Source organism: Lacerta agilis, chromosome 7, assembly GCF_009819535.1.
Source record: "Lacerta agilis isolate rLacAgi1 chromosome 7, rLacAgi1.pri, whole genome shotgun sequence".
Classification (NCBI taxonomy): Eukaryota; Metazoa; Chordata; class Lepidosauria; order Squamata; family Lacertidae; genus Lacerta; species Lacerta agilis.
Window position 1 is genome coordinate 43,458,324 of NC_046318.1, and position 19,974 is coordinate 43,478,297.

The 19,974-nt window shown below is 41.9% G+C and overlaps 1 protein-coding gene across 10 annotated transcripts in view; it reads right to left on the bottom strand.

The window, feature by feature from the left end:
* The window catches only part of ZNF521 (zinc finger protein 521), a 289,657-nt gene that overhangs the window by 158,307 nt on the left and 111,376 nt on the right, over nt 1-19,974 (bottom strand). For all 10 annotated transcript variants that reach the window (XM_033155068.1, XM_033155067.1, XM_033155066.1 and 7 more), the window contains one exon: nt 4,504-7,859. In XM_033155068.1, the coding sequence (XP_033010959.1) occupies nt 4,504-7,419 (2,916 nt within the window). In that variant the 5' untranslated portion in view covers nt 7,420-7,859. The remainder of the gene's footprint in view (nt 1-4,503; nt 7,860-19,974) is intronic.

Below are 19,974 nucleotides of genomic sequence, written 5' to 3' on the forward strand. Positions count from 1 at the left end.
CAACTGGCTTTTTGTGCTGTTCAGACAAAGAGCAGAGTTATAGGCAGGACTGCCCCACACTGTGTGACGCTCTCTGCTGCTTTGCCTCTCCCCCTCTTGCTAAACAGCAGCAAAATATAGTGCTGGGCAGCCGGAAAAGCAATGCATCCCCATTGGTGCCTACTGGTCACAGGACCAGAACTAAGGGATAAAGGGGAAACTGCTGCATTTCTTGATTTATTTTTTTTAAAGTTAATTTAATTATTTGCAAGCCACGTTTTAGCATGAACACATGAAAGCCATTTTGGTCCTCCTCCAGTCCTGCTGCTGTAAGCTAAGCCATGGTTTGGCTCCATATGTTGTCTGCATGCAAGTTAGTAGTTATCTTGCTTCAAACCATGAGTTGCAACCAAGGTTTGTTCTCAGTTTGCAGCTCATAGTTTGTCTGGAGGGGAGAAACCATGAGCCTGGATTCAGATGACATACTAAGTCAAACCATGGCTTAGGTTACAGCAGCACAGCAAGACCAGAACAGCAAACTGGCCTTGATCTCCTCTCCGGGAGCCCAGATGCTCATAAACTTGTGCTATGTCACAGTTTGATTTAGCACTGCACACAAACTGAGCTTAAAATACCTAAGCGTGACAATGGCCTGGGTCAGGTGACATGCTAAGCCAAACCTTAGTTTAGTGAGGCTGTGCAGATGTTCAAGCTCCCAGAGGACCTTGCAGCAGCTTTTCTCCCCAATGGTACTTTTTGATGCTGCACTAAGCCAAGCCAAGGTTTGGATATGTGTATCATCCTAACCAGGACTGGTGGTTAAGCACTCCTCTCATGGATAGCAAGCTGTAGTGAAGAGCCATTGGAGCCAATAAAGGAGACACAGTTCCCCCAATAAAATATTTGAGGGCCCCGCCCCAAGTTAATGGGCATTGCCATTCAAATGGTGTGTGTGTTGCTGTGTCATCAGATTATGTGGGGCACGGCTCCCCCCCCCCCATTTTATTCAAGTTGGCACACCTGCAAGAGCAAATCTTTGCATGATCTTGCGGAGCTAAGGTTTGGCTTAATGTATCACACAAACCAGCTCAGTGTTTTAAATGTAAGATATATCTAGACCAGAAGCAGGTTCTTTTTATCATTCAAAAGTTGTATAAAGTATGTGTTAATTGAATCCCATGCTGTCACTTTTTAGAATTGTATCACTTCCGTTTCAGCTAGCAATCATCACTGGTCCACAGCTTCTCAGGCAGGCCCCTTTTATACACTATGAGCAAAGTGAAGACAGAGGTGTTTTTTTATTATATCTGTTTTTGTAAGAATTTGTTAACAATCCCACAGTAAGGGTTATCCAATTACCGGGGCTGGATCTAGACACATCAACAAAGCATTTCTGTTAAATGTTGTATGAGAAATCGAGTTGGCAAAAATAGAACTCCACAGCACCATCTGGTGTCACAGTATTAGAATTCATAAACAACGCATATAAAGCACTTTTTCTTTGCCAATGTAGCTGAGTCCCCAAGTTGCCCTCAACAGATACCTTGCCAGTCTCCTTTTAGAAACAATGTCCCAACTGTTGGAGGTGGTGGTTCCAATATTTCAATTAATTGATTCCAAAAGTATTTAGAAGCTATCTTCACTCCTCCACCTATGCCCTATATCTGTACTGCAGCAAATGAAACAACTGTGCCCTTTCTCTCCCTGGTGGTTTTCCTTTATGGTGGCCCTTTAGAATCCTTGGAAGATGTCTCTCATGTCCCTAGACGCTCTAGACTATCCATACAAGCGTACTTCAGTGTGTCCCTCGAAGTCCTGCATTTTGAATCTCACCATTTCCCCCTTCACTTTTTTTGAGACCTTGCTCCACTTATGTGTGTTTCAAATTGTGATGACCCGAAGGTGGACACGATATTCCAGCTGAGCCCTAATCAGGGCCAAGTAGAGCAATACCATGAAATCCCATGATCTGAATAAAGTGTTTCTGTTCATGCAGTCCCAAGAGTGATTATTAGGCCCTTTGCCTAACACTTACATATGCAAAAGATTAGCTAAGTAAAAGCTGGAACGAACTGAAAATATCCTTCCACTCTCCAAGAAGAAAATGTGAAATCATCATCACTAAGTATCTTCCCTCTTCCCTGTAATCTATAGGCTCTTAAAACTGCCAGTTGCTATTTCTGGTCAGCTTCTGGCAACTTCAAGGTTCTCAAAATTCACTAATTCTTTATACACTTTGGTGTGTTTTTAGTGGGTCTAGGGAAAGCAAAGACTTTTCTAAACCTTAGAATATATTGTCTATTGGAGGCCAATTGGAGAAAGGATAATAAAGCTAACACAGCACAAATCAGCATATCATATATTATTGTTTCTATGCTTATCAATTTTTGTGATGGAACCAGAGGGAGACATTAGTTTTCTATTGCCTTCATTTGGAGAGAGAGACTACTGATATTCAATAAACTTGTTATGGGATTGTTACAGTATTTGCTTATCCCAGCAGGTGTTAACACAAATATGGATGAGTGGCAGCAGCAGAAATATCAAGTATATGGGCATATCCCCATGCCCAATTTATCAGCGATATGAGGAAAGAGGTTACATGTTTCACACATTTAGCCACTTTCAACCCAACAACCATTCAAAAGCAATCTGTTTCATGTTTAATTTGTAGGTTTCTTTGAAGTGCTGGAAATCTAATGCCCACGCCTAAGGCCATAGAGGAAAGATAATGCTTTTTATTTGTCTGACATTTCCTGTCACGGTTGCCAATATTTTACTGGCCCTATTGCTGTGCGTTTAACAACAACTTGATGTTCAGGCAGTAGAAGGTAAATAATTTTATTTATATATTTTTATTTATATATTTATATAGTTTTTATGCCCTGCCAGATCATACACTTATTTTATAAACTTATGCTGTTTTCTAAAGATCAGGGTGCTGTGAAGTGTACAAGAGCAGGATAGCTCTTTTTTCTGATCCGTTGGCATCCTGCAAGCGTTATGGCATGGGCTGTTCACAATGCCACCAAACGTAGGTCCCTTTCTCTCTGGCAATCAAGGAGGACTAAGAGTATAAAAGGGAATACTTTCCCCACTTTTCTATTGAGCATCTATGCAGACTTGCAGTAGAAAAATTAAAAGAATGTAAGAAATCTGAAGGATCAGACTAATAGCCTACCTAATCCAGTGGCCAGTCAGACACATATCAGATGTAGGTAAAGGTAAGCCGTTGAAAGGTCCTTTACCTTTACTTTACTTTACCTTACATGTGAGATGCTCACAAGCATGACACAAGCACAGTCCCATTCTCCCAGTAATTCAGAGGCATCTCAATTCATGCTCATGTCTTTCAGAACACCTAATTAATCTGTATGAAGGATCAACAGATTATAAAGGGCTCTGGAAATAAGGTTTGGACGAACAGAAATAAAGCTACCCGTTTCCTTAAAGAAAATCAAATGGCGCAGACTAAGCGTAGACACTGGGTAGCTGCGACACATTTGGACTACCACAACTTTCCCCCCTGGCTATGCTTAGTTTCTCCATAGTCACGATCTATCAGGCTCTCAGACAAATAGGTATGCATGGGTGCGGTAGGAGGAATGGGGAACAAGACTTAAAGTGCCTGGATGCAGGCCATGGGCAATGTGTTTCCTTCCCCTTGTGTAAACAAAATGGAAACTAAAGCAAGTCAAGGGATAAATAATGTACATTTAAGTGTGCTTGGGAATGCCCCCTTTGGCAATTCTAATTCGTGTTAGTGATTATGATAATAGAACAAGGCCATAGCATTTACTGCAAATTAATTAATCTGGAATAAGAGTGTGATCTTGTTAATGCCCCATGGGACACTCACATTTGTACAATTTTATGTTACAGATTATTCTGCAAGAAATGTTAATCATCTGATGCCTGGCTTGATATTCTGTCAAACATGCACACACAGAAATAAAAATTAAATTGCAATGAAAAGACTAATTTGCCCTTTAGCAAAAGTAGGTGTTACACTGTGGTGTTTCTTTTTAATCAAAGTAGAGCAAGACAGGGGAAAATTAATGTCAACAACATAATTTACAAAAATAGCCCTCCTGCTCTGTTGCTCACAAATATTTTCAAAAACAGCGCTCTGCATGCCAACGCTTTGGCTTGATGTAGTTTACTTTTGTGTCATTAACACTCTGTGCCGTAAGCATAACTCAAAACTAGGGATTCCAACTCGAAATGAACCTCAGCTAAGATTCCAGCTCTCAGTTGTGCTGGCATGAAGATTATTCTCTTCAGTGATAAAGAAGACAATATCCTAGGGAGACTGGAATTAGTCCTACTCTGCATCATTCAAGCCAAAACACAAGGCTTATCAAGAAGCAAGTAATTGCTAGCTAGCTAATGGCTATGGGAGATATACCACACATATACCACACATTCCTGGCAAACTAGAAAAATGAAAAATAAAAAAATGATACTATGCATTTTTTTTTAAATCATAGGTCTGTTTTTAAGCAGAGAGAGAGAGAGAATTACCTCTTCAGATTGAGATGGACTGATTCTGGGCATTGGTGATACCTGTGGTGTTTTCAGATGTGTACTATTGCTGTCCGGAATGAGCTCTCTATGGACTGACTGGATGTGGTTTTGAAGTTCACTTTCTGATTCAAATTTAACATTGCAACTTGAACAGCGAGTCTTCAACCCTCCTGCTTTGCTTTTGTTCTCTGTGGAACTCAAGTTCTCATTCTGGCCCATGCCTTGCCTATTACTGCTGGAAGGGATGTTGACACTTGGACTGCCACTTTTGCTGAGATTAACGCAGGCAGCACACAGACCATATGGCAGACCATTGATGTCAAGTTTCACCAAGTCCTGTTTTGAACGGAATTCCTTCAGGCAAGAAGCACATTTGTACAGTTTCTGGAGATGCTGCACTCGCCCTGTGGCCTGCACTGCTGACGTGCTGCTCGTCTTCTGCATGTGAAATGTCCCATGGATCTTCAGCTCCAACGTGGAAGTCACTGTTTGCATACATACCACACAACGGAATCCCGTCAAGGAGTTTCGCAAATCAGGGTGCATCTGACAATGCTCCAAAAATTCTTCTTCGCTCTGAAGAGGCATTTTGCAAATTCTGCAATTCCCTGTATCTAGGCTCTTACTATGTGTGACTTTATGTTCTGTAAGAGTCAGAAGAGACGGAAATCGCTCACCGCATATTGGGCACATATAGTGTTTCACTGGACCCAAATGTGTCTGCATGTGTTCACGGAGTCCATTTTCTGAAAAGAACGTCCGAGAGCACACATTGCACTTGTAGTTCCCTTTAATCAGTTCTGCCTTTTTCTTAATTATGGCACTTTCCCCGGGTCGGATGTTGTGATCTCGCAGCTGGTGGTTTTGCAGGAGAGACTCCATTGTATAGGCCGCCCCACAAATATCACATCCGTACATTGGCTCCGATGTATCAACGTCTTCTTCACTGCCATCATGGCTATTGTGTGACTCCTGGCTATTTGTCAGCAAGGTCTGTAGCTCTACTTCTTCTTTCTGAACTGGCTCAGATGCTCCATTGGTTCCACAATTAGGGGTTTTTGTTTCAAAGACGCAGTGCTTTTCCCTCAAGTGTTTCTCCAGCAATATGATGGCATGAAATGCTTTGCTGCAAAACTTGCAGTTGTACTTTTTGCTGTGTGTTGTGATGTGGCATTGCAGCTCCACCTCGGTACCAAAGGACTCGCCACAAAAGATACACTTGTGCACTTTCCCTTGGTTCTCGAGATGGTTGTGTTTGACATGGAGCTGCAAGTCTGTCTCATTGCGGAAATCCCAGTTGCAGGAGGTGCACCTGTACACCTTCTTTTCGTTGCTGTGCTTCACAGCCAGGTGAAGCTGAATGGAGACCTTTGAATCAAACACCTCTTGGCACAAAGTGCAGCGGAAAAACACGAAGGTATGCATATCAAGCAAGTGCTTCTGCAAGTCATCCACTGAAGTAAACTGTTTGTCACAACTTTCACAGATGTAGTAAGTGGAGGTTATCATGAAGTGGATGGTCACATGCTTCAGCAGGGACTCTTGGTTTGGAAACTCCTTGTTGCACTGAGGACAAGTCAGTTTGGGTAGGACAGTATCAAGGTGTGTTTTTAAGTGAGTCTGAAAACCATCCAAGGAAGTGTACTTAGCACCACACTGATTGCAAATGTATTCTCCAGTAGGGCGTGGAGGGGCACCACCAACAGCTTGCATCATCTTTAAAGAAGCCTGCTCTATAGTCACTGGAGATAAGGGGCTCATGGCTCTAGATTTCTTTCCATTATGAATGTAGTTTAGTGCTAACGGAATGTTCTTGTGATTTTCCTTTATATGTTTATTCAGTTTAAGAACACTATTAAATATTGGGGAATTTGTACAATAAGAACAAGAATATACTTCCACAACTGGGTCCTTGGGGGTTCCCAGCACAGGAGAACCAAAACGGGAACTACTGAGATCACAATGGACTTGTCTAATATGCTCTTCCAAAGAAGAATCAGTAAGAAATCCCATGTAACAATGGGGACAAAAGAACGCATTACTGTCCTTAGCAACTGGATTTGCAAATCCGTGATTACATCTAATGTGTTCCTGAAGAGTGTTGAGGTCATTGAAAACTTCCGAGCAGAAGTTGCACTGGTAGATCATAGCAGGCATGGTCGAAACAATCAGCGCAGGATCCGGGCCTTCGTGTATTTGTTTAAGATGCTCATTCAGATTGTAAAGTGAAGGTAATACTTCTAAACAATACTGGCAAATATGGGCCTGTTCGGGTTTATCTAAATGCATAGTTTTCAGGTGTATCTGAAGCACTGCAAGGCTCGAAAACAATTGCTTGCTGCAGTATATGCAGCTGTAGGTAACCTTGGCTTGCTTGCTTGAAGGCCCCGTGATATCTGTCACCTGTTGGGCTGCCCGTTTTCTTCCACGGCCTTTTGTTATGGGGGGAGCTGTTTCAACCATAGTTGAACTGTCCACTGAGAGGTTTGAATCTGGTGTAGTGCTAGACACTGAGGTGTAGCCAACAGTCACTAAAGAGGGGCTGTTGCTATGGTTGCATGATTCGGGTTGCTGGTGGCTATCCATGTGACTATACAGCTCTTCGACACTATGGAAGTTCTCTGAGCAAATACTGCACATGTGTTTCTTTTCCGCTCCATTGTGAGCCTGCTCCATGTGGTTTACAAGGGAACTTTCCTCTACAAAGAGTTCGTGGCAGTAAACACACTGAAGAGCAGCTCTGTCTTCATTCGGGGAACACTCCGGGTGGCATTCTGCTATGTGCTTCTGAAGGTCTTCGGGAAAATCAAAACCTTCTTCACATTGACTGCACTTCTGAGTGTCCTTCATTTTCCAGTCCTCCATCCGGGAGGCAGACTGAGAACCATCTTTGTTCCTCTCGTGGACTTGCATGTGACCGTGAAGCGAACTAGAGGAGAGGAACCCGCGCCGGCAAATGGCACACTTATATGGCTTGTTAGAGGTATGAGTCTTTAGGTGGATTTTAAGGTGATCACTTCTTGAAAAAGCTGCATCGCACTCACTGCAGTGGTATTTCTTATCTCCTGTGTGGAGTTTGATGTGGCGATCTCTGCTCCGCTTGTGTTTGAAAAGGCGGCTGCAATACGTGCACTTGAAAGGGAGCTTGTCGCTGTGACTTTGCTCGTGGTGCTTCAAATAGCTGAGGCGGCTAAACGACTTGTCGCAAAACTGGCAGGGGTAAGGCAGTCCAGGCACACCTTCTTCTTCACCAAAATCACAGCCGTCTCCATGGCTTGGGGAAGTCTGATCTTTGCTTGAAGGCGAAGAAGCTGGCCATGAGCAGGAAGGGTCATCCTCAATGTCTACTCCATCTGAAAAAAGGGAGGTAAGAGAAACAAACTGTTAAGGGCTTCCACTTCAGACGGTACTTGTCATGAATATATACATTTGATCAGAAATGTATTGAAATGCATATGCAGTTGTACAACACTCGCAGTCTGCCTTCTGCACCCGCACCCATCTTCTATAATATACTAATTCAAATCAGATGGTAAACTAGAAAAAGCCATGAAATCCGTCTGTTCCCGCATTATCCTTTTATTGCTTTTATCATTTGTAGTTGCTTTATGCGCATTATACACTGACATCTTTATTAAAATGCAGATTTTAATATACTTAATGTGTCCTTTGTATCCACCATAAAATGATTTGTATACTACGGGAACAACTGGAAGTGCCAACTGGGGGGGGGGGGAAGTATTAGAAAATTATTTTAAAATTAATAGTCACCCGCATGCCTAATATTTAATAAAAACAGAGTAATTCAACTTTCTCACTTTTGTATTAAACTTGGTCCTGAAAAGAACATAGTTAAATGGATTATTGGGAATTTTGGTGCACAGCTACAAGAGCTAAAGAAAGCATAAAACACAATGCAAAAAATGTCTTAAGAAACACGGCTGTTGGGAGCTGGTGACACCCTCTACTACTTTGTTGCAGTTTCCCACTTTGAACTCAGATAATTTAGCAGCTACTAACCAGCACCGAGATAAATACAGGGCTAATAACACGTGCGTTTGTATTAGGTTTATATTGAGTCAGCCAGGGTTAAGTGAAAGGACTGAACTTCACAAAAGCTAGATTCAAACTGTGTATTATCTTCTTCTAAAGTTCAAGAGGTTGCCCACCATTTCTTCCTCTTTGCAAAAAAAACTTTACTGGCGGAACTTCCTTAGTAAAACAGAGTCTGAACAATTAGGTGATCATAGACAAAGCAACTTGCAAAAAAAGCTGGAAACAGGAACAAATGACAAATTATTATGGTAAAAGCTGAAAGATTTATGAGTAACAATGAAAAGACAAACAAGAACATACGCCAAGTAGTAACTAAAACGACTTAGCTATTATACTACTTCATTTCTGGGTTTTAGGCTGAAACCTATAGAAACCAATGTGTCAATTTCTTTTTTAGATGGAGAATGTCTACAAATCACTTAGGACAGAAAATACTCGAAGAAGAAGTCTTTCACTGCTAGAGTCAAAAATTAGTTAACTCAAAATACTTGTATATTAACATAAATTTATGCTGATTTTAGTTCCATTTATGTACAACTGTTTATTGACAACTAGCACAAAGTTCTCTTATTCACATCCATTGAAGTGAATGAGAGCTATGCAAGAAACTACAGTGGTGCCTCGCAAGACGAAATTAATTCGTTCTGCAAGTCGTTTCGTATTGCGAAAATTTCGTCTTGCGAAGCACGGTTTCCCATAGGAATGCATTGAAATTTTCATCTTGCGAAGCACGACCATAGAAAAATTCGTCTTGCGAGTCACCTAAAAAAATCGCAAAACCCTTTCGTCTAGCGAGTTTTTCATTGCGCGAGGCATTCGTCTTGCGAGGTACGACTGTACCCATTAATCTCAAAAGAATATGCACAGAAAAAATTCGTAGTGTATTGTCTCTTATTGAAACGATTCATTTTAGTGTTTAAAACACGTATCCAGCAAACAAAACACCTGACACTTAAAGTATTAAACAAAACCTTTATTTATTTATATTAAAGGTAATAATATTTCTTGCAATACCAAGTCAGTTAGAATAATAACATTTTTTTTAAAAAAAACTCTGAATAATCACCCTTGGAGAAATCATATATTAAATGTGTGCCGATAAATAAATAAATTCAAAATTCCTTAATACCTGCAGTCTCTAAAAGGCAAATTATTCATCATACAACATAAAAGCCACAATTGGCTTACAGAAAAACATTCCAAGTCTGCTTTCTTTAAAGTAACAAGATTTCACTAGATTGTGAACTTTATGCTTATCCACAGGAAACAGAAGAGGATTTGTGCTTTTCCTGCATTTCGAAACTGATAACAACACCATCTCACTATCAATGCCAGACAGCAACCATCTAACTCTGAGAAAACAACCAATACCATTCCTGGATCCTTGCCCATTGCAACAATGCTTTTAAGTGCAAGCTGAACAGTGGACAGGTTTGTGTCCTCTTCTTTATTACTCAAGAGACTGTTCACAAGCTATGACCGATTCCTGTCAGGACCCTCAAACTCCTCCATGATACAAAAAGATTAAAAATTAAATGGGTTACCACACAGAGAGCATCTTGCGGATAAGGCAGCCTACCAATAAGGGAAGAAGCATAGAAGTCAGAATTGACTTCAGCTCGCTGTCCCGTGTTCTGTTTTCTAGAGACAAAATATTTTACAGTAAGTAGGCTACATTCATTAGGGCAATACCTTCTCTAAATATCACTGTGCAAGTCCCATTGGAATTAGTGGGTTCGTGATAAAATAAAGCTCATCAGCCTTTTTCTCTTAGGTCAAATGTTTATTTCCTTATTTTCATATGGCATCATCCATGTGCATGATGCTTCACAGAATACAAAAGGACAAGTCCTTGGCCTGCAAAAGTTAGTTGTTTCCTTTATACAAACTTAGGCTTGATCACATACTTAGGGTGGGATTCTCCTCTAAAATGGGCTTGGGAGAATCCCCAGAACAACATGTTGAGGGAAAACATGGGGCGGGGGGGGGGGGGTCGTTCCATCTGGCAAGTTGCAATGCTTGTACTGTAATAGCACAATGTTGAAAACTCCATTCTTAGTTGTGGCAGGACATGATGTCTAGGGGTGTTGTTCCAAAGACTCCATGCAAAACATAGGTTTTAAGGAGTGATTTGAAGGATATGAAGTTGTGTTCTGTGAGGCGTTTTCAAGCACAAAGGGCAGCAAGGTAGAAAAAGCAGGTATGTTTGAGGGAGTCAGTGCAGGATGCCAGAGCTAGAGAAGGGAAAGGCACGGAAAGCAATCTATCAGGAGAAATGATCTTAACAGGGGTCATCAAACTTTTTCAGCAGGGAGCCGGTCCACTGTCCCTCAGACCTTGTGGGGAGCCAGACTATAATTTGAATAAAAAAAAGAACGGATTTCTATGCCCCACAAATAACCCAGAGATGCATTTTAAATAAAAGCACACATTCTACTCATGTAAAAACACCAGGCAGGCCCCACAAATAATGCAGAGATGCATTTTAAATAAAAGGACATATTCTACTCATGTAAAAACATGCTGATTCCTGGAGCATCCATGGACCGGATTTAGAAGACAATTGGGCCGGATCCGGCCCCTGGGCCTTAGTTTGCCTACCCATGATCTTAGAAATGGGAGAGGCCATGGAGAGCATTAAACAAAATGTCAAAGAAGAACATCACATTACACAAATTACAAAACTTCAGATGTAACTTTACCAATATAACTTTTACATTATCTCATAATTTCACCTGACAAATTCTAATGTACACATTTTCATGTGCAAATGTGTCTACAGTGGTACCTTGGGTTACATACAGAATAAGAACAGAAATCGTGCTCTGGCGGTGCAGCAGCAGCGGGAGGTCCCATTAGCTAAAGTGGTGCTTCAGGTTAAGAACAGATTCAGATTAAGAATGGACCTCCGGAACGAATTAAGTACGTAACCAGAGGTACCACCGTATGCACAATGCACATCTCACACACACACACACACACACACACACACACACACACACACACGACAGAATTTTGGACCTCAGGAAAGTCCATAATTACCACCCCTTTGTCTATCCTTTATCCCACATCACCCTCACCCCTTGGCAGTTCTTTTCCTTTGGGTTCCTTTAGGGGAAAGGGCTGTCTTGAAATATTTCCTGCCTGCTGGCTTACAGCTCCTCGGGGCATGATCTGAGGCGAAGGACCAGCTTCCCCTCCCCTCCTGAAGTGCTCAGCCAGGAAGGGAGGGAGGGGGGAAACCTCCAGGCATATGGCTTAGCTCCCTGAAGAAACAAGTCCTGAGCATTCTTTCCATGTCCCCAGCCCTTCCAAGAACACTCCACCCACCAAAGCACTCTCTTTCTCAAGTCTACTGTCCTTAAAGGGGCACAAGAAAACAGTTTCAAGGAAAATGAATCATGTTCTGTGAGGAGCACCGATCAACATCAAGCAGCTGGAGCTTCAAATGGAAATGCTTCATTTTGTTGAAACTTTAAGGGATATTCTGGTCTTTGTTTTAAATACCAAAAGCTTCCTAAAAAAAAACAACCCAGCCTATTCTTTATAAAATTGAAGTTATGAGTAATGCAATTATGATGAAATTTAAATATTTTATTTATTTTTCAAAGAAAATAATGAATAAATACATACATCTTTCATCATTATAAAGTATCTGCTAACTACATTTGTTCCTGTGCTTTTTTGTTCCAAACAGTTATATATACCTGGTTTCTAACATACAGGACAATCTTATGGAAAAGGGGGGAAACATGAAAAATAAATAACAACAACATATCTAGAGGGGCTTAAATGTCTGAAGAAACTGAAAAGTTTTAACTGCCCTCCAAAACACAGGCAGTGGAGAAGCCATGCAGATCTCCTGGAAGAGGGAATTCCAAAGGAGAAGAAGAAGAAGAAGAAGAGGAGGAGGAGGAGGAGGAGGAGGAGGAGGAGGAGGAGGAGGAGGAGTTTGGATTTGATATCCCGCTTTATCACTACCCGAAGGAGTCTCAAAGCGGCTCACATTCTCCTTCCCCTTCCTCCCCCACAACAAACACTCTGTGAGGTGAGTGGGGCTGAGAGACTTCAGAGAAGTGTGACTAGCCCAAGGTCACCCAGCAGCTGCATGTGGAGGAGCGGAGACGCGAACCCGGTTCACCAGGTTACTAGTCTACCACTCTTAACCACTACACCACACCGGCTCTCAGAGACAGAGGAGCTACCACAGAAAAGGCCTTTTCAAGCATTGTCATAGAATCATAGAACTGTAGAGTTGCGAGAGATGCCGGGGGTCATCTAGTCCAATCTCCAAGGAAGGAGAGTCCACCTTGCGAGTCTAGTCTACTGTTGAACAGCTCTTATTATCAGAAGGTTCTTCCTGATGTTTAGTCAGAATCTTCTTTCTTGTACCTTGAAGCCATTGGTTCAGTCCTACACTCCGGAGCAAGAGAAAACAAGCTTGCTCCATCTTCCATGTGACAGGGGCAAAACTAAGGGCATTTAGCCAGAACCTTTAACCCTGGTGATAACTCCAGAGGGTGTCAATGAGGCTCTTGGCCTGTCAACTATTTTTTTTACTATCTAGACTTCTCTCCTGCCCCCTTCTCTTCTTCCTAGGCACCCTCCCCTAAGCCCAGAGAATCCCATTGACCCCCAAAGCCAAAACAGGGAGCTCAACCAATTCTAGGAGGGAAACACCAGAGCAGCGCTTTGGAAACAGCAAAGCACACCCAGCAGAGAAGGTGGGCCAAGAAGCAGCTTTCAGGTTTTCAAGTTGCAATGGATAGAACTGTGTGTGTGTGTGTGTGTGTGTGTGTGTCCCATTTTTTATTGGTGCAATTTTTTGAGACACTGAACAATGCTGGGCCCAGAACAGGACATCGTGGCACCCCATTTGACACCTTTTTTCAGGATAATGAGGAGCGATTAATGGGTATTCTTTGGGTTCGGTCAGTCAACCACCTACAAATCCATCTAACAGTTACCTAATTCAGTCCATATTTTACCAGTTTCTTTATAAGAATATCAAGGCAGAATTTGTTCAAAGCCTTACTGAAATAAAGATATACTATGTCCACATCATTCCCCTGATCCACCAAGCTTGTAGCTCTCTATATAAAAAATAGATTTGTCAGGCATGGCTTGCTTTTGAGAAACCCATGCTGGGTCTTAGTAATCACAGCATCCTTTTCTAAGTGCTCAGATTGGCTGGTTAATTATGTTCTCCTGCAGGATTATATGGAGAAAGGTGTGTTTGGTGCTTTATAAGTCAAAATCAGCACTTCCAAGTTGTACTCAGAAACAAATAAGACAGCTCCCTACCAGAACAGACTCTGTCCTTGTGGTCAGAAAGTGTCGGACTCTATGGACCACATGATACTGGATTGCCCTCTCTCTAACATTTTTTTATTTTGGCCCATTGATATCCTTTATGTGGCTCAGGGCCCTCCCCAACAAACAACTCGCGGTCCACCTTCTGCTGAGGGATGACTCCCCTGAACTCACTAGAGTTATGGCTCATTATTTGAATAGTATCTATGAAATTAAAGCTAGTACATCTGGCCTATCTAACAATGACTGCTGAGGATTCCTTATTTTCTTCTCCTCTCCTTTTTGCCTTGTATGTTGTAGAGTTATTATATATACAGGTGGTTTGTATGTTTTTGTTTTTATTTTATATATGCCAATAAAGGTGTTGATTGATTGAAATAGACAGCAGCAGAATATTATTTCCCACGACCTTCCAAAATTTATCACAAAGAAGGCTTGCAGCTATTACCATATATGATCATAGTTCTCAATAAATATGTAATTCATAGCAAATTTCCAAAATATGTATTTAATGTTGTGAGAGAGTGAGCAAGTTCTTTGGTGCAAGAAATAGGCTTTGAAACAACTTGTGATTCCAACTTTTCATGAACTTAAATGATACATCCTACAAAGACATGATATATTCTTATATAAATATTTATAGAAATACATGGTGAGTGTTTGGAACACTGCTCCACTGCTGATACTCTATTGTATTAAAATCACTTTCTTTTGTAGCTAGTGCCTGATCACTTTACCTATTACTATTACAGTTACTTTACCTATAATTGTTCTCCTCAAACTTATTTTGCTTATATTTTGGTATACTTTCCTTTCCTTTAAAAAAAACTAACTCCCTTTGCTTCCTTCTAAGGTTCTTTCAACTTTAACATGAGACCCGTCCACCCCCCCCCCCCAAAAAAGATTAATGAACTTCAGAAGCAGCACTGACTTATTCTTATGAATCAGGCCCAAAATGATTCAGTGGAATAATAACCCCTAGTGTTAAAAGGATATCTCATTTAAAACAATATTAAGACTGCAGAGAGCTAATTATTGCAACTCCATTTTAAAAGTGAAATTCTACATTTTCTACACTGTAAAGGGATCTCTTGCTGCATTGATACCTGGTAAGATTTCCCATTTGGTATGAACAGAAATTAACAAGAATTTCCTAGGGAAGATTGGAGGGGTGGGCACACGGAGGAAGGAAGTCGCACATACAAATTGGGTGAAACAGACTGGGAGAAATCCAGACAGAGGATCAGCTCTGTACCAAGTAATGGCTGCTTAGAGTTCCACAGAAGGGAGATAGAAACAGACCAGGGAGCTTCATGTCACCATTGTGCAATTACATGCAGTGTAAGGGATCTCTTTGCTGTACATTATCAAAGCCAAAACACTGGCAAAGCAAGATGTACTGACTTCAGAAAGGATATGGAACTAGCAATCATAAAACACATGGGAAATTTGCAATAGCAGCCATGTTTACTCTAAAATATGGGCAGAAACAGGAAACAGCCTTTTGGAAACTAGCTGAATACTGCTGCTGCTATCAAGGTACGGAATAAGTTCCTTCTATAAGGTCCATTGCATTCATATGTCTTCGTTTGTAGATTGAAGATGACCTGCATCACAGTCCTTTTGTTCCATGCATTTTGGGGACTGACCAATATGTTGGGATGAGTTCCATGTTTCTTTTCAATACAGTACCTTTCCTTTTCTGCTTTACAAAATGAAGCTTGCTTGTGGCCTTTAAGTGGTCCCTAAAGACATTTTTTTTGTATTCCACCAAGCTTTTTATTGATTTGATTGCTGCCTCTTCCCAATACAAATGTATCCATTTAAAACAATTGTTTTGTTTAACTTTTTTATTGTAAATTACCTTGTGAGGGGTTGAAATAAATAATAAACAAAGGGGGACCTGGGCAACTACTAACCCATTCTTCTTGCACTGCTTTTCCACAGAAAATCACCCACCCATCAAAAGAAAAAAAGGGGAGAAGTTGCTTTTACAAATACCAGCATCCTCTCAGTGATTGTGGTAAAAGCAGCTGAGGGCAGAAGGTTTTTAGCCTGGGAACCTTGTGAGTGGTTTAAGAAGCTGCATCAAAATGCAGTATTGGCTGCTGCTATGTTATATAGATGATAGATAGATGATAGATAGATAGATAGATAGATAGATAGATAGATAGATAGATGTAAAAACAATAAGACACTGTAATATAATGTATAGTTCGTGCCTTACAAAATTGAGCAGTGGAATACTGTGAACTCCATGGTAATGCAGAAACAGACAAATATACATAAAGGGCATGCTGAAGGAGGCCAATGGTACTCATATTAACCTATACTTTTATACATAACTTTTGTTTTCAAACTACTTTGATCCAAAGTCCATTTACGGACACACATATTAAATCTGTCTCAGGAAGCAGTGGGAGTTTTACAGACTATATCCTGAAGCGTTCCCCAGAGTATTTCATGACTTGGGGAGTGAGGGAGATAAAGTACATTTTCTAAATCAACGACTGTGTGTGAGTGTGTACACATGTGCATATTTCCCTTTAAATCCTACCAGTCACTAAGTGCTACTTACTGTAAATGCCTTTTTTGTGTTACTGCAAGGATTCTGTGTTTCGATGTGATGCACTTAGCATGTCCATGTTAATTTTTAATTTTGGGAACCAGGCACTTCACACCAGCTGACTTCTAAAGTGAGGCCTAGCTTGTGCAATTGAAGAGAGAGAGAGAAAAAAAAGATGCTAGAAATCAGCTGCATGGGCTATGAAGTCTATTTACACATGCAGATTTGAATGGATCGTTAGTGCATCGAGGGGAGCTCCCCCCACCCCACAGCAGCTCTTACTTGCTGAGTTTCACCATTTCCATAAAGCACATTAAAACAAGTGTGTGAACACTCTGAGATGAAAGTACCAAACACTCTTGAGATTTCCAGTGGAAAGTAGAGCTGCCTGACTTTTCTCCAAGCAGACAGGAATGCCCATGATTCAGCAGCCTGAGTAAATAAAAGAGGTCCTTATTTCCTAATTTTTCTGGCTGGCCACACTGCAGCACTCTCTGTGCCGCTGCCAAAGGGAATGCAAAGCTGGAACTACACCCAGCAGCTGAAGGACTGTCTTTGTTAGCTAGCCAGGCCTTCCTGGCCATCTTCTGGCAACAAAACTACCATATCCTGCAAGAAAGATCTCAGTCTCGGGCTCAAGAGCACTCTAGTCTGCCTAATAGGACCAAACAACAGATTTTTGCCCTGTCTGTGTTGGAGGAGGACAGCTGGAAACTCAGTTAGTGGCAAAGTAACACCTGTTCAGTCATATTTATGGGGAAAGTGCTCTGCTAACAGAAAAGTGAAGTAATACCAGAAGGAGTTATTCCACAGGGGTGGGATGAAGGAGGCATCAAAGCACAAAGCACCTCTGTGGTGCAAGCAGCCAGCCACTCATGTGCCAACCTCAATAGTTGTGAAGTCTTGAAAGTGATCTTATCCCCCAGTGCCGCTCACTGAATTAACAGAGCTGCTTCTGAACAACGTGGCCAGGCATCAGAAAGGGGCATGACTTACACACATTTGGGCTCAACTGTTTTGCAAGTAGAAAAGTAGGAGCTCTGTTCTCCCTTTTCTATGTATTTGCCTTTATTTTGGCTGACATCACCAAAGCTCTTAACAGGCTTGTGATCCAAATCAACAGGGGCTTGAGTGCTTTTGAAAACACCACTCTATAATCAGCTCAAAGCAAAACAATTTAAAAAATGGTAAAGAACATGGAAATGGTTCTAGGCCCCTGTTAAAATTAGTTGAACCTCCTAACAAAATCAGCTGCATGCTCGTTAGGATGCAATTAGCTGGTCAATTGGGGTAAGACATCGCATTTTTACAGGACATTCTCAGCTAGATCCAATTACACATAGGTCCCGCACACTATGCAAAAATTCGCTTATCCGAATGTAAATAATTAGGCCGAAACATCACTATACACCCCACAGATTCCAATATCTGAACAGACAGTGGTGACCCACTTCCTCACTTGTTCCTTACTGCCTTTTCAGGCAGAAACCATGCAGGGAGGGGGGGCGAGATCAGATAAATCAGGGAGCAGGAGATATCAGAAATTCAGATTTTCCTTTGTATCTTTTTTGCTGGATGGCTGCAGTAATTTCAGCAAGATACCATGGTATTGTGTGGGGGGGGGTGGGGTTGGGGGGTGGGGTGGAGGACTGGACAAATTCCAGATTAGAAATGCTTCCATAGGGAGCAATGGAAATCATGGACTCATTATGTGAACGCTCGCCTAACAAACAATTTCCAGGGAATGCATTGTGTTCTGTAAGTGAGACCTGTATTCAACCATAAAGCAAGCTCTCTCTCCAAAGGAGGCATCAGTACTTTCCTAGAAGAATTAAAATATCCTTCCTGACTCAAAGGAGCTCTTGGATGCTCCAGGATTAGACTATCAGGAATCCACCGTCAACCTATCAGACTTAGTTTTGGCACATCTCCTGAGGGTTCCGGCAGACCCTCTCTGTGTCCATAATTATACCTCTGTTGAGGGCAGGCTGAGTGTTTTCTGGGTGGAGGAATTTGGATGGATTGGGAGTTGACGCTTTGATTCTCTTCCGAAAGAAGCTCTTTCTGGGAGGTGTGTTTTTCTGGTTGCTCCCTAAAAGCAGCTCAGAAACTTTGGTGTCCTCCTGAAAGCAGCTCAACAACTTAGGGTTGTCCGTCAAAAAAAGTTGGGATTTCCTGCTCCTCTTTTTCTAGAAAAAATAAGCACTGGTTACACTGACATTCATATGGTTGTGCCTCAGGTTGCTGTTGGATGGATGGTGGTGTAAGGGGCAGTTGTTCAAGCCTTTTCATGCAGATAGTCTCTCAGCACAATGATCCCTTCTCACACCACCCCATTCTGCCAAACATAAAGGACACATTTGTTTTGTGAAGAAGGGAAACAGGCAACCTTTCATCCTCACAGCTCCAGCTGGGCCTAGTTTCCTATCAGAGCTTTGGATATTGTAAAGTTGCCTAATATAAAAAACGGGACTTTCATTTTCATCATTTATGGATGTTCATTAATAAAAATTCAGATCTGTTTAGTAAAAAAAGCAAGTCTCTAATGGATTTTTTAAAAGATGGAATACCCCATCATTTCCCACTGTTGTGATCTCAGAGCAGGTTGTAGCAACCTAAAAATTAAATCAAACTACAACAGAATACAATATAAAGCAGCAGCCAACAAGTTGTCAAAGCCTATCTCAACAAAATTCAGTGATAGCAGATTGACTCTGGACCAACAGTTGTGTAAGGTATACAAAGGAGGTACTGATACACAAAAAGATGCTAAACACCACACACAATGATGCTGCACTAGGGTGGAAATTCGCCTTTAGCCTAGTGTCTCATGCATATATTGTTATGGATGCTGTAGGCTGTGAAATATACGTAAGACTGATGAAATCAAAACACTACCCTGGGACAAAAGCATTCACTTATTGCTACAGCTGGATGTGAGAATCCTCTTTTAGACATAACAGAACACCAAAGGAGGCATGTGATCTCCCACAACAGTATTAGTAGGCTGCTGTCCACTTGCTTTCAGCACCTTACGCCTTATCAGCCATAAGACTCCAACATGGTTTCATGACCACAGCAACAGCAGTTGAGGGATTGCCATTCCTGTCATAGAAAGCTTCACCTGCCTAAAGTTGCTGACCAGTAAGGAGGAAAGGCCTCTTCACAATTCTTGATGCTACAACCAAGTGGTCAGCCTGGCCAGTTACATTCAGGGGCGTCGCAGGGGGGCGGAGGGGGCGGGGGGCCCCCGGGCAGCGCCCCTGCTGGGGGTGACCCATGGGGGGCTGCCCTGCCCACTGGGCTTTTTTTCTACAATTTTTTTTTTAAATTCTTTTTAGGCTATTTTCGGCACTGCCGGGGTGGAGCCGCAGGGGCCGCCAGCGAGTCGGGGTGTCACCCCCCTCGCTGGCCTCTCCTGCGGCTCTGCCCCGGCAGCACCCAAAATAGCCCCCACGCCCTCCAGTGGCTTTTCGCGGGCTGCAGAGGCTCCAAAAGCCTGCGCCCGGCACCCCCCGGGGGCGGGGCGTCGC